Genomic DNA, 15,969 nt, shown 5'->3' with positions numbered 1-15,969 from the left:
CAGTTTCTGATAATGTCTACTGTCTCTTCAAAAGGAAGAAAGCTACATAAGCCATATTATTCAACAATTTGTAGGTCATTCCATGCCAGCTGGTCTCCATGCTAAACATGACAGACATGTCTGGGTACATCCAACTTACTAGGAAAGACGCAGCCTGACGTTCCTGAGCTGAACTGGTGTGTACTTGAAACACAGGCTGCTTCTTCCTTAACGGGTGGTGATCAAAAATGACACGGAAATTGTCATTTCATACTCTACCCTTAATTGTTTTTTTGGTGGACTTGGTAGTGTTAGGTTAATGGTCGGACTGGATGATCTTAAAGGTCTTTTCCAACCTGAATGATTCTAGGAGACTAAGATTCTATAATAAGGACCTTGTGAAGTAACTATACACGAATGAGAAGATCAATGTAACGTAGGGGGAGAATCCCTCCAGGCGTTTAGTTGACTTCCTGAATACCTCTTTCACTTCTACAGCTGTATCTACCTTTTTCCAAAGAGATTACTTTAGAATCATAGAATCATAGAATCATAGAATCGTTTAGGTTGGAAAAGACCTTTAAGATCATCCAGTCCAACCATTAACCTACACTACCAAGCCCACCTAAACCAATCAAGGGTAGACTAGACTAAACCATATCCCGAAGTGCCACATCTACCTGTTTTTTGAACAGTTCCAGGGATTGTGACTCCACCACCTCTCTGGGCAGCCTGTTCCAATGCTTGACCACCCTTTCCGTAAAGAAATTTTTCCTAATTTCCAACCTAAACCTCCCCTGGCGCAGCTTGAGCCCATTTCCTCTCGTCCTATCGCTAGCTACTTGGGAGAAGAGACCAACACCCACCTCACTACAACCTCCTTTCCTTTAGGTGAAGGACTACTTGAAATGTAATCCTAGAGACAGAATACCAGGCTGTATACTACCTGGCTCATTTTCCATCTTCCCTACCTCCATTAGGTGACCCTAATGTGTCAATATGTGGTAAGACAAGTTGTAAATATAGCCATACCAAGTTATGCCACACAAAGGGCTGTTCTATCACACTGTTGAACCGCTCATTCCATTTATTTTTTTCCCTGAGTCTTAAGGTGACTGGAAACACAGCATGAAGCCAAAGAGGAGGCCAGATTCTGGACTCCTGACAAAGCGTTCTCGCTCAGTCTTGCCTCTGGGTGTCTGTCTTCATCACTTTTCCCTTTTTTTTAGTAACTTTGTCGCGACAGCGTGGGCTAAGATCTTTGCAGCAGTAGACACGCATGCCATTTGTAAGTTGCTTTTAAAGGAAAGATAAATAATAAAGTGGTAGTTGGGGGACACAACCGCATAAAATGAGAGATGTGCGGGGAGCGCTGTGAGCGGGAAATCACCGTTTTTTCCGCAGCCTGCCGGGCGGGAAGCGCCGGCTCCTCCGAGGGGCAGCGGGTCCGACCGTTAACGGCCGCGCCCCTCAGCGCCGCCTGGCGGCGGGCAGCGGCGGCGGGCTCAGGCTCGGCAGCGGCCGCTGGGGGTCGCTGTTGCCGCCGCCCGAGGAGCGGCCGGCGGCGCGCGCTACCTGTCCGCGGCGGCCGGGGCGGGCAGCGCGGGGCGCGCGGCCCTGCCCGCCGTTACCGGCCGCGCCGCGCGGGTCCGCCGCCGCCGCCGCCGCCGCCCCCACCGCCCCCCCTCGGCCGGCGGGCCCCGAGCGCCTCCCCCCCGCCCCCGCTCCCGCCCCGTCGTCTTTCGGGGCTTGGGAAGTAGGCCCGCCACGCGAGGCAGACCCGTATTTGCCCGGCTCCGCTGCCAAGGGAGAGGTTTATCCACACAATCAAAGTAAACAGGAAAGTTCAGGCGGATCGGGTTTCAGCCGCGCCGCGCCGCACGTTCCGAGGGGCTCCGCGGGGAGAGCGGCGGCGGAGCCGGGGCGAGCCCCCGTCCTGTGGGGAGGCGGCTCTCGCAGGAGGGGTCTCGCCTGCTCTTTACGGGGAAGCGCAGCGCTTCCAGGAGGCTGTCGCCCCCCTCGCCCTCCACCGCCGGCTGCCCCGCGCCGCCACCTCCCCTTGGCTCGGGCTGTCACCCTCTTCCGAGGGAGCCGGCGGCTGAGGGAGCGGTCGGCTGAGGCAGCCGGTGGCACTGCCTTCGCCCTCCTCCTCCTCCTCCTCCTCCCCCCCCACCCGGCCGCGCTGGGAGCGCTTCCAGGCAGCGCCGCGCCGAGAGCCCAGGAAGCCGCCTCGCCACCCGGGACTGCCCTTGCCAAGAATCGGCGAGAAAGGCGACACGCCCGCCGCTTCCACCCGGACCCCGCTCCAGCCACCTCTCCGCGGCCTTCCCGGTCGGCGGGAGCAGAAAATAGCCTTCCTCTTCCCCGGCAGCTCGCCCCCGCCCCAACACCTCCCCTTCCCCGCCGCAGCCAGGCCCGGAGTTCCCGGTAAACAGGCGGCTTCCCCGCCCGCCCCCGCTGCGCGGCCCCCCGCGGCCGCGGGGCCGGGGACCCGCCTGACGGGGAGCTGCGCCAAGGCCATCAATATTTCACGGGCTCCTCGGCGCGTTTCTAATTAAAGGCTGGGGCGAGGCGCGGCCCCCCCCCCCCCCCGCCCCCAGGTCCCCCCAGTCCCCATCTTCCCGCCGCCGCCCCCTCCCTCTCGGCACACAGAGACACTGGGGACCGTCTCCTTACGTCGGAGAGCGGCGAAGGAGTGACTGAGCCCTGCCCGGGAGAGCCGAGCGAGGGGGAGGGACGGGGGGGGACCGGGGCGGGAGGGAAGGGAGGGCGGGAAGGGGGGGCTTGTGCAAGCAGCGACGCTCCCGAGGTTGCCAAGTGGACTTTTATTGTTTTCCACCCACTTCCAAGTCGATACTATCTGCCGTCTCATGTCCATCCTATAGCCTATATAAGCGGCTGCGCTGGGTTGGCGGCGATGGAGTAGTTTGTGGATACGGCGGGAGCGCAGGGACGGGAGGGGGGCGGGCGGGCCAGCCGCGGAAAACTCGGACTCCCCGCCGCTCCGGGGGCTGCTGCCGTCCGGGGAGAGCCGGGGAGCGGCGCCCGGGGGGACGACACCTCGGCTTCTGGGACGGAGAGACAGGTAAAGCGGCCGCGAAGGGCCGGCGACCCTCCTTCCCCGCCGGCTCCCTCCCACGCCCCCCCCCCCCCCTCCCCGCTCCGCCGGGGCGCTGCGTGCGGCGGGGCCGGCGGTAGAACCACGGCGCTGACAGCCCCGCCGGCCGAAGTTGTCAGGGCAGAGCCGCCGCAGGGAGCGCGGAGCGGGTGGCCAGCCGTCCGAAGGCGAGCGGCGCCGGGGGCGAGGCGGCGTCCCCCGCCACGGCGGGCTGCCGCTCCCCGTGGAGGTGCCCGTGGCTGTGGCCGCGGCCGCCCGCGCCCCTTCCCCGGGCCGGGAGGGGAAGAGGGCGGAGAAGGGCAAGGCTGGCGCTGCCCTTCCCTGCCCCCGGACGGCTGCCCCGCGACCCGCGCACCGCCCATCCCGCCGCTCCTGCCCGCAGCGCCGGCGCCGAGCCCCGCAGCGCGGGGTGGGGGGGGTGGGGGGGGCTCGGTCGGTGCGCAGCCGCGGCGGCTCCCCGGCAAAAAAAACTTCGGGGAAAGTTGGCGCCCCTCGCCCGCGCTCCCCCGCACCGCTCCGCGGCCGGCACCGGCTCCGGCGGGGCGGGGGGCCCCGCCTCGGCACCCCCGCCTCGTCCCGCTGCGCGGCTGCGCCGCCCGCCCCGCCGCGGGGCCCCGTGGGCGCGGGCTGCCGGGCGGGCGTGGGGCGCTGCCCGGGGCGGGGCGGGCGTGGGGCGCGGCTGAGCCGCCCGGCCCCGCTGCGGCCCCGCTCCCCCCCGCAGCCCCGCTGCCCCCCGCAGCCCCGCTGCCCCCCGCAGCCCCGCTCCCCCCCGCTGCCCCCCGCAGCCCGCCGCCGGAGCGGGGTCGCCTCTCGCCCTCTGTAACCTGCCGAGCCGCCCCCGAGCTTCCCTCCTGTCACGTTTGCGATTTCGCCCCCCCCCCCACCCCCGTGAGTCTCCCCACCTCCGACTCCGTCTCCCCGTGTTTCTCTTCCCGTGGAACAGGAGGCCTCCCACGGCAGCGGACCCTTCCTTTCCACCTGCTCGTGCGCCCTGCGGGTCAGACTGCGATGAGCGGACTGAGGTCTCCCGGGCTGCTGGGGCTGGTGCTCTTAATGCTCTCAGCAGGATATTGCAAAGAGAAAACTGACTCGGCAGATTTGAAGGACAGGCAAAGTCTCCTAAATCTGATCATGGAGATCATTCAGGAACTGAAAAGGTACCACCTGGAGAAGGACAGTGGGGTGCAGTACTTCTCCAAGCACGACTATAACTTAGATCGAAGGGAAGTGGCCGACTACGGAGGATACCAGGATGAGCAGAGAGTTGGTAAGTCACAGTCCATGACTTAGGAGATCTTTTTTTTTTCTATAGGGTGAATCAGACATGACATCAGGTTACTCATTTTATATCAAGAATTCACGGCTCAAAATACCTGCACGTTCCCTTTGGTATCAGAATCTGACACAGACGGCAAATTTGGAATAGGAAAACTCCGTTCACATCTCAGAGTCACTCTCTGGATAATGTACTCGACTGAAAGTCCGACTTCCTGTGTGTTGGCTTTAAACAAAACCTATTAATAAAAGACTGAAATGGGCTGAGATCAAAGAAATAAGAGAGAAAAATGCTCTTTTTCCTGGAAGTTTACCACTCTCTAAAATGTGCTTGGTTTCAGTGTTTCTTCGAAATGACCCTAGCAAGAATTCCCCTGCAGGACTATAGTATGTCCTTATAGATCTCACATCTAGAAGTCTTTCCTGCAGCTCAGCTTCACTAAACTTTTTGCCCTGCTTGTTAGTCCCTTTCATGCTCCGGAGGTAGCACCTTTGCAATACTAGGGAACTGAAACAGAGTACTCCTCTGTACAAGCTATGACTACTTCGGGACACCCCTGCAGTCATCCTTCTACTCATGTGAATGGCTCTTCTCTAACCTCCAGTGAAAGCCCAGGTTTGTGTCGAAGACGTTCAGGGTTCTGTAGAGCGGTCCGGAAGCAGTCGCACCAAGCCACATAGCGACGGATAGTTACCGCTCAGTTTCGTGATGTACTTCTTGTGCATCCACTTGAAAGTTGATTTGGCTTCTCCTGCTGCCATGTCTAATTTACTGTTTGCTGTCACTCCCAAACCCCTACAGCATTACTGCTGCTCATCTTACCCCTCCTACTGGAAGTGACTTTCTGAGTATTTTCCAGCAGATGTCTGGCTCACCTTTTTCCAAACTGGCTTTCATTTTGCTAGTACGCTATTTATTTTGCCTTTATCGATCTCATAAAGCTTCACTGTATCTTTTCTTCATTCTCATTCATATTCAAATATCCTCATGATTTGCATTTGTTGGTGGTTGTCATGAAGATGTTACTTCTCCATCTGGATGACTAATGAATACACAAAGGAAGACAATTTTGTTCCACTTAAGATCAGCATAGTGAGAACATTTTTTTTTTTTTACAAATGCTGAAAAGTTAAGAGGCCAGACTAAGCAGGGAACCCTGATCTCAACAGCTCTAAATCTCAGCGTGGAATACTTGGCATAGTTTTTGGCCACGCTATACCAGCATATTGGTGCGAAACACCTGGTTTGTGCTGAACAGTTATCTATGTAAGCAATAAACCTACTTCAGAGCAGATTAGTTGGTAGTGGTGTCATTGACTCCTAAGCAGGATTTTTCATTCTGTTATTATAATGGAGTTATTCCCAGCAACTCTGAAAAGGAACTACTGCTTAGAGTCTTTCATTTCAGTTTTGGCATCGCTTTCCCAGTGAGCCTGTCCCACGGGAAATTTCTGAGTGAAGCATGTGTGTTTTTAATGCTCTTCATGACATAATTAGGTCAAATACGATAAGGTCAATTTTACTTACACTGACTAAAGTTAGAAGTAAATGAAGAATGACTTTCGAGAAGTGTCTAACCTCACAAGTGAATCAGATATGGATGGAAATGCTCTCTGCTTTATATCTGATAAAAGGTGCCAGGGGAATGAAAAAAGCTGCTCAGGCAGTTATGGTCAAATAAATAAAGCACCATGTAGTGTATCATACACAATCAGCACTAAGCTATCAGCGTAGAGTTCGTAACGGAAAGCAATCAGAGATAGCTGTAAATCAGGAAGACACAAGTAAGGATTCGGGCTAAAATGGATTTCAGTAAACCAGTTTCATTTTGCCATCTGCTGAACACAAAACGCAAGGCAGTAAACCACAAACGTAGGGAGCCAGAAGAGAGCAATTTGCTTGGGATCATTTCCTGTGGATTTTATTTACTGCCAGAGGAGGTAAAAAAAAAAAGCTTCCTGTAAGTAGATCAATCCAGTTTCATGATTACAGCAGGACAGTGCTTGTACAAACATACCTGTGACAAAAGAGTGGATACATTTGCATAAGAGAATTAGAAGACACTAAACCAAACTTGAATGTATCTTTGGGTCTTTACCACTAGCGGAACATGCCATTTCTGAGCAACCATGAACTAAAAGTTCTGCAAGAATTTAAATCTAGGTAAACTTGATAATGTAATTCATAGAGAGCTAAAATCTGACTCTTAGTTAACTGTCATCATCGTTAATGACTGCACACCTAACAGACATTACTCGTTTCATCATCACAGTGTGTTTCACAATGCATTTTACAGTGGCTTCTTGTGTAAAACAAATGTTTCCAATTTGGCCTACTGTATGCAAAGTACTTTTGAGCTCTGTGCATCTGTCAAGACGTAGTGGTGATGTCTGCTGGAAGGAGTTTATTCCCTTTCCCCATACTATGCTTGGCAAGCATAGCTCCAGTGCAGCAGGGTGACTATTCTTTTTTTCTGTCCAACAGAAATAGTTCCCAGAGATCTGAGGATGAAAGACAAGTTCTTAAAGCATTTAACAGGTACATTTTAATTTTGCATTGGTATCCATCATTTCACATACATACCATAAGCTGCACTCTTCTTCCTGTGAGCTGTGCTGATTCATAACTTACTTATTTTTTTCTTCCTATTTCAGGTCCGCTCTACTTCAGCCCAAAATGTAGTAAACACTTTCATCGGCTTTATCACAATACAAGGGACTGCACCATCCCAGCATGTAAGTGCCAAAACCAGAGACTTTGATAAAACAACAGAAAACTCTAAAATTGAAGGGCTCTGTGAGGTACCGGTAGCGATACAATGTTAGAATAGATTCCTTGCAATGAAGAAGTTGGGAGTGCTCTTAAACGTACTAAGTACGCTTTACAGCATTGCTAGAACAGCATCAGCATGACAGCGAGGAAAATGGAAACAACTTTTTCACTGCAAATACACAGCGTAGAATGGCTGTAAACACTGCTTCCTTAGGTACTGATGTATATGCCTCTGTGGTTCCAAACCAAAGATGTTTGCTTTTCATAGGAACACGACTCCTCTTGCAAACCTCTCATATTTAATTTCTAGTGGTGCAAATTCAAGACAGGATCAGAAATCAAGGTGGGGCTATTTCCTTTTCACTGATTATTTATGTAGAACATATTTTATAGCCATTTTATATTTTGACTGTTTAGCTACCCATCTACCAGTGATGTTGACGGTGAATCTTTGCAACCCTTGTCTTCAGTGAATTACAAAACTATAACTTTTGGCTTAGTTTAAAAAAAAAGTGCTGATGGACACAAATAAGCAAATTCAGCTTATGGTATCTCATCAGTGTTGGCAGCACAGAGAATTAAAAAACAAAAATCAAACATTGACATTTATCAGTAAGTAGATGTGACTCTAGATTCATACTGAGGTGGACCTGTTGAGTAAGCAGATGCTATTTTAGTACTTTCTTTTCAGAATGGACACACACTTTATTTTACTTGTCTGAGGTCAACCAGTTGGGTCAGTAGCAGAGCTGGGAATAGAAACAAGTGTTACAGATTCCAAGTTTCACGTATTAATAAATATTTCAGCCCAATATATTTTAAAGGCATATTTGGTAAGGATTGCAGACTTTCTTCCTGTTTGTAAGGCTTCAGATTATGAATACCGTGGAAAGATAAGGATTTATAGATAATGGCTAGCCACAGCATGTTCTGTTTACATGGATGGAGATAGAAGTTGTTCATAACTGGTCTGTTTTGAACAAGCAAATGGCCGTATTACCTTCTTCATAAGGATCACAACACAAACGCCATTTGACTCAGCACTAATGAGTACTCCAGGCGGTGAAGCTAAAAACTAGTTGGTCTTAAAGTCTGAATTAGCCTTTTCCTCCTGACAGGTGACATACCCACCAATATAATGTCTGGATAATTTGTATGTATGGCAATTGTAGCATATCTATGCTGTGAGTTAGGGATTGTTAACACTGCATCTCTAGGAAACATTAGATGTAGTTACTCATTAATGACATAATGCCTAACGAACATCAACATCAGTCACCGGACTGGACTGACTAGCGTCTCCTTAAAGTAACTTTCTTCTAGGAAAATGAGGTAAACAACCTGCTTTAATTCTTCATGTACAGTATGGTCTTACTTTTTTGATAATATCCTGATTTCAGGTAATACTGTTAATTCTATGTAGAAATTCAAAGGCCAAACAACAAAGAAATTAAAAGCATCTATGATGCTCCAACACAGTGGTAGCCAGTACAAAAGCATTTTGTTGGCATACCTTCTAGTACTTTGTACAGCATAGCAGCATTGGCACCTAAAAAATAATTTACTCTGCTGTCTGTCCATAAGCAACTTTCACAAAATTTGCTTTCAGTTTGCCATGTTAAAAAAAAACCCTCTTGATTAATTTTTTAGTTTTGCATTGGCTCTGTCCCTTGTCATGAATATATCAAAAAGCAGAAGGTACCTAAAATAAGAACTACTAACAATAGGACTACTGTGGAAAAAACAATTTTACTGTCTTTAAGATGAAACTCAATACAGTTATGAATGCATTTGTATGATGTGGTCACCTACTCAGGCTGGACTTAACATTCCTACAACTAGGAGATGTTATTTGTCTAATTCAACAGTTTTTCCAGGAAGAAAATATATTGGAGAGTTTCATTACTTAGTATTAGGTTGATAGACTTGCTCACTGAGGGCTGGATCTCAAAGATAGATGAGCACTACATATTCTTCCTCTAGTATGGAAATACTACAGCCACATGTTTAGATGCCACATTTAAGCACAGACACAGATGAATTTTCATACATGCATACACTTGGAGAGCCTCCAAGCACATTCATGCTATTTCTTTATAGATAGTATGTATGCAGAAGGCAGTTGCATGGTTGCATGTCCCATTAGACATGGCTTTCAGTTCCACAATTTTTACACGCTCCATTTCTAAGTCTAAGGAGCGGATTTCTATACTGTTGCAAACTAAGGTGTTCACTGAACTTTATTATGACAATAATTTGCACATCATTATCAATTTTTATTTTTAAAAGCAAAATTGGTTACTTCAGTAATCTATTTATGCTCTTTTTTCATGCCAGACTATAAAAGATGTGCCAGGCTTCTTACTCGGTTGGCAGTAAGCCCAATGTGCATGGAAGGGTAAAGGTAAGCTTTTTCATAGCAGTAATGACATTCTACGGCATAGCAAAGTGGTGGATTTTGTGTTTCATACATGAAAATTCATGGGAGTGTAATAATGATTGTCCTTTGCCTAAGGTATTCCCCTTTCAGAGTACTTGAAGTAACTGGCTTAATGTGGCAATTATTGGCAATAAATAAAGGGTACCCCCTACTGGAAGTCATTATATAAAAGTCCGTGTGCATCAGCTGTGAATTATTCATAGCAGCATACAGTTAGCAGATAGTGAATTTGTTGTTCTAGAACAAAACACAACAGCTGTAGCTTATTTTTCAAGAGTTGACTCAGTACACAATTGCTTGTATTGGCAGCAGCAGCCCTTTTATGTGTGCAGCTGTAGATCTATGGTGTACATTTTGGTATGAGTTAATATATACATAGCTATACACATGAAAGCTTTATAAATGCAGATAGGTTGCACGTGCTTTTATAGCAATTCAATTAAAATGTATTATTAGTAGTATTGATAAACTAACTTTAAGCTACTCTGATTTCTTGGGATTTTCATTGTGTTCACCTCTCATGTCTATGGGTTTATTCCCTCACTTTATGTACCTCCAATTCCTACAAATACTTTGGGAATTTCACCATGCACCAAAATAAAAACAAAAAGCAAGCAACCAAACAAAAAAGTACTTCCAAACGATCTGTATTTCTAGAAAACTGACACGTAAGAATACAAAAGGACTAATTTACATTCTGTCCTCAACCTTTACCTGAGACAAAAATGTGACTTCTGACAAAGGCATAAATAATAACCCATATGGATTTGTCAGTAACAAATGCTGTCAAACCAAGATATTTTAACTCTGTGACAAAATACACATCTTGTGGAGAGAGTCAGTGAGAAAAAACAATAATATTAAGGATCTTAGTTTATTTTTTTAAAGCATTGATGCTGTTTTGTGTGGCATTCTCACAAGCAACCTAGGGAAGTGCCATCAAGATAAATGTAAAAATGGCTGGAAAAAATATACAAATAAGTTATTAGCGCACTGTCAAACTGGAAAAATGTATTGAGCAGAGTCGCACAGCTTCATTATGGGTAAGGTATTGTTCAGTATCTTCATTAATAACTTGGGTGACAGAAGACAGTATATTTACACATGACAGTAGCATAGGAGAAGCAACCGTGATAGAGTACAATCTTGAAATGGAAAATAATTTTGGAAAATTAGCTGAACAGGGTAAAATTTAACAGAAAGAGCAGAATTACAAAGTCATGCAAGAGTAATCTACTGCAGAAATACATGGCAAGTTGTGAATAGCTACACAGACATAGAAAACATAGGGGTTGTAGTGGATCACAGACTAAGCATGTCAACCATGTCACACTTGAAAAAAGACAACATACTGGAATTTATAAATACAATCATTGTTTATAAATAAACACCTGAAATAATCAGTGTTGCTGGAATACTATATTTAATTAAGGACACCACAAAGACATATGGGTGCTTCTTACAAGAGTCCAAAGAACAACATGGATGACCAAAGACCTAAAAAACTCAATTTACAGGAACAGCTGAAAAGAATTGGGATTATTTAATCTAAAGAAAAGATGACTGCAGGAAAACATGATGGAGCTATTCAATTTCATAAAAAGTGGCTACAAGCCATTCTCTCTATCCAGAATGGATAAATAAGACATAATTTGTTTAACTTTGCAACAAGAGAGGATTCCAGCTAGACGTTAGAAAAGACTTTTCTAGTGGCAAGGGCAGAGGTAATATATTAAATCATTAGATGCAATTCAACATGCTGACTTTAAGCTAAACTCCTCAACATTTAAGTATTTTCTTCCTGACTTCCTAAAATAAAGCTAAACTAGCCCAGCTTCAGTGCGGAATGTTTCATTGTCGAGTAACTGTTACACTACTTGTCTTAATTTCAAACACACAGCTATGGAGAGGAATCTCTTATTCATGCATTGCGTGTTCAGGAATGGAATTGTGGAAACAATTGCATATAGTATTAGGACAAATAAAAGTTAGCAAAGAGGTAAATCCTTTGATCTAACTAGGAGAAATGCCAGGGATTCAACCTTTCAATTGTAAAATCCAGGAAGCAAGGAACAAATTAGCTATTGTATAATGATATTCACCTGCAAAAGATAGGTAAATGATGTTATTACCAGTACTAATAAGTAGACACATCAGAGTAGGGAATTTTTTTTCCCTTTCCTTAGAAAGTTTTACTTGTACCTTTACATCCTCTCATGTAAACACAAACTCATAATAGGAAAGAACAGTAACTAAAGTAGTTCACATCTCAAGCTGGGAGTCTATTCAAAAAAAAGTCCATCTCATCTTGCCAAACAACTCCTTTGCTCAACTTAGCAGGCATATTTCAACCCAAGTCACAAGCCTCCACTTCTGTTATTCTCCACACAGACACAAATCATTAACAGGATCAGTACTCTTAAGCAACCTGTTAGTAGAAGGGAAGGCTGTTCTCCACCAGCTATGCCTTGAGATCCACAGGTGTCTCCATCAAGTTAAGCATCCTTCCTCCTCAAAGCTTTTCCACTGCATCAGTTCAGTTTGTGTGGGGAAGACATCCCCTCTTGCAGAAAAGTATAATGCGGGCTTTATTAGTTTTCATCATTTCATGGACTGAGCTGTAGAAAAATGGGTTCTTTTTGTATTTTTCTGCTTATCAAACCATCCTTTTTCTCCACAAAGCATATCGTTATCATTAGTCCAAGGTGTTTTCAAGATGTTGCAAAGTTTTGAACATAGTACCACTTATAGCAAAACAAGACTTAAGATGGCTGTCTAGTGTACAAAGAGTTTATTCACAGTCTGGAAATAGATAAACACTTCTGGTGTCTGCCATAAGGCTACAAGTCAGTATCAGTTCTAAACCTCAGACTAACTCCTGAATTTTAGATAACAAAATTTTCTTACATACTACTCCACAAAGGTCTAAATTCACAAGTAGAATTTGACTATTTATATTAATTGTAATGACAAATACATTTTAAAAAATCTTTTTAAACTCCTACATTATAAACTAGTAAAATAATTATCCACACCTACTTTTTTTTCCCCCAACAAATTAGATTTCCTGTTTTGCTCAGTAGCTGATTTTCGCTTCATTGGAGGCTTAGGAGTGGGCTGGGCTATAGATGAATTATTGCTTTTTGATACTTTGGAAAACTAGCAGTTTTGGTGCATTTTCAGATCCATGGACATCTGTCCATTTTTAGAGATCAGTTGGGGGGGAAGAAAAAAAAAGATAATTTAGGTTTTTATTTTTACTTAAAATGCATTTTGGACTATCATAGCTTTAAAGCACACAAGACGCTGAAACTCAGTGCTAAGATCAAACAAGAAAATAAGATTTGAAAACAGGAATTAGGCATCTATTACTATCACACTACGTACCTAAGGGGGGGGGGGGGGGTGTGATACAATGTGTATTATGGAGCCTTCACTTTTTCTCATTTATCCTACACATCTGTACCTGGGCTCCATCTCTTTTTTTTTTTTAAGAACCTATGTCCACATTTTGCCTGTCCCACAGACAGAAGCAGTGCAGGGGCGCAGTAACAACCCTTTCACTTGTTGAGATTGCATGAGTGAAGCCAGAGCAGCATATTTATTTTACCACATCACTCTAGTCCTTTTTTTTCCCATCAGCAACCCAGGTCGCATTCCCTGGTTGCCACCAGCACCGACTCTGATGAGTTTTATTCTGTAAATAAACCTTCTCCTTCTTGTGTTCAACACAGCTATGCTAGAGTCCTGCCCTTGAGACTCTTTTTTGTCTGTCCTTCAGCCTCATTTTTCTCCCAGTTTCCTCACAGTTTCCATACTCCGTGCTTGCTTTGCTCTACCCCATGCAGATATATCCAGCAACCATTATGTTGTCCATATCTGCACGAAGTAGGAAATGTCAGGAATGACATTCCTGAAGTCTTCATGTGCAGTTCCCAATTCAGATCTTGTGGATTTCCTCTGGCAGATGGTGGTGAGTCTGAAAAGGAAAAGCTGGCCTCTTTGACAGCATTTGTCACAATCAGTTTGGCTACAGTCATACAGATTTTACTGCTTTTGTTTGAAAACTGCAGGTGCTACTGTTGGTGCCCTCCCTTTTCCATCACCTGTTCTTTACGCATTTGCTAGAGATCAACACTGATCTCATAATGTATCCTTAAAATCTCCTCGTACCATAAGGAGCAGTTTAAGGGCTAAGCACTGCAATATCATGTATGATTACATACTTCCGTTTTGAAGATTTCTTCTAATTACAGTACTGACAAGTATTTATGTATTTCTAACTTCTTTAAGTTTCTACAGTTATTTCAAATGAACAAAATAAAACTAGTGACACAAACTATCTTATGCTAATGAATACAAGACTAGTGCAAGTAGTAGGAATCTGGGGCTGAGCAGAGAAATCAAGCTTTATATACTATAAAAAGCATATGAAAAAAATCTACCAGTTGCTTATTTCCTAGAGAAGCAGATATAATTAACAATAATTAAAGGAAAAGCAATAGAAACAGTATTTCTTGCTTAAAGTAGATGATAGGGCAAGAATAAATATATATACATACGAAGGTCAAAGATTCTTTATAAAATTCCTAACTAAAGCACACTGATAAATCTGTGTAAACTCCTCAAGATGTATTGACCATACTAATATGTTAAAAAAGCTGAAAATACAAAATAAACTTGAAAACGTTAAATACATAAAGAGAAAACTGAAATCCCACAGTAAGTATCCCATTCATGTATACTGTATTATATATCCATTTTTTCTAACTATTCTTAAACCAAAATATTTGGGCTTTAACTTTTGTTTCAAGTGTTTTCTAACAATGGAAACAACAGCCCATAATTGTGTTCTTTCTCACACAGTTTCTTATTGAGACTAACATCAAGTGCACTCAAGAAATGTCAGACACTTTCATTTCATTAAAGAAGTGAAGGTGGAATTAAGATGTGGGTTCTGCATATTATTCAGTGAAGGAAGGATAGGAAGGATAGCTTGATCCATCATATACAACTTCCCATGACATGTTCAATCACCTCTGCTTGGTGACAGGAGGTAGTTTCCAAGGTAACTAATTTAAGACTTTATCAGAACTATTGCTTTGAATTAAATAGCCAGCCAGTGTACACGGTTACTAGTGTGGCATGGTCCAACTTCATTAAGATGCAATTCTGAGTTCTCCTTACTAGGGGATCTCTGTGGCTAGCCCAAGGTGTAACATTAAGAGCTTTACCAGCTTCAATGCACAGATCTCTGATCTGATGCTCACATTAGACTGGCACCTGGGCATTCGCACTTGGGGAAGGAATTTTTGATGTTAGCACATGGATGTCCTGCTACAAAATCCTACTGGCACAGTATTTTAAAGTTTATGTTGATATTTAGACCACTAAATTCTTCTCTTACATAGATTAGCTTTTTCTTACAGAGTTTATCTCTGCCATCATGCACAGATAATGACTAGAACCAAATCTGGAAAGCTGTAATATGCCTCTACAGTATCTTTCACTTGTGCTTTTTAAAATTGGAACAATTGTATGGTTTGGTTGGTTTCAGCAAATATTACTGGTTGGGTTTGTGTTTGGTTTTTTTTCTTTTTTTTTTTCCCTTTGCATTAGCAAAGGAAAACTAAGAATTGAACAAAAGAGAAGGGGATTGTATGGCTGCCTATGTTCTCAACAGAGACTGCAGTCAAATAGGATGCAGGATCTCCACTGAGAATGCTACCTGCTGTCCTTCAGCTAAATTCCAGTCTAATTTTCCTAGACTAATGCTTATAACATAGACTATGTGCAATAAAAAGTACAACAGATTGATCAATGCTAAAAATTGGGGGCCTTTTGCACTGTGAATCTAAGACCCACAGCTTTTGATCAGATACCCATACAAAAGCAGGTACAGATGAGATGACACATGAGCAGCCTATCCACTTCCATTTTTTCACCCTCAGTGAGCTGTATATTCCCATTAGTATTAGTAATGAAAAAACTCTTTATTAAATTCTCAGTGTTTAACTCATCAGTTGTACCACACACTGATCAGACCAAAAGCATTTTAAACATCACTTTTAAGCATCACAGCTTAAATAGGGTACAGTAGGGGCATGCATACAGAAAATAAGCAAGAAAAATGCAAGAAAAGGAAAATTTATGTATAAATGTATAAATTAATGTATAAAAAAGAAGGACATTTAATAAAAAAAAAAAGTAGTATTTGCCCTATCTGTAAAGTCAGAAGCCTAAATTACATTAAGCTTTTCTGTAACATTACATTTCCTAATAGCTTTAAAAAAAAATTGCAAACCTAAATGTTTAAACACTACTAACAAGTATTTCTGTATGCACCAATAGCTTGATTTCCAATGGATTATGTCAAGTCTGACT

General features: G+C 44.5%; 1 protein-coding gene across 1 annotated transcript; it reads left to right on the top strand.

Moving 5' to 3' along the window:
- Positions 1-4,105: 4,105 nt before the first annotated feature.
- On the top strand, positions 4,106-9,547 carry ALKAL2 (ALK and LTK ligand 2). Its single transcript, XM_009486511.2, has 4 exons — positions 4,106-4,364; positions 6,858-6,911; positions 7,028-7,108; positions 9,483-9,547. The coding sequence occupies exons 1-4, from the start codon at positions 4,106-4,108 to the stop codon at positions 9,545-9,547; spliced, it is 459 nt and encodes a 152-aa protein (XP_009484786.2).
- The last annotated feature ends 6,422 nt before the right edge of the window (positions 9,548-15,969 follow it).

The sequence above is a fragment of the Pelecanus crispus genome, chromosome 3 (genome assembly GCF_030463565.1).
Source record: "Pelecanus crispus isolate bPelCri1 chromosome 3, bPelCri1.pri, whole genome shotgun sequence".
NCBI lineage: Eukaryota > Metazoa > Chordata > Aves > Pelecaniformes > Pelecanidae > Pelecanus > Pelecanus crispus.
The sequence above is the reverse complement of the archived record's forward strand: the minus strand, read 5'-3'. Positions and strand labels throughout refer to the sequence as shown.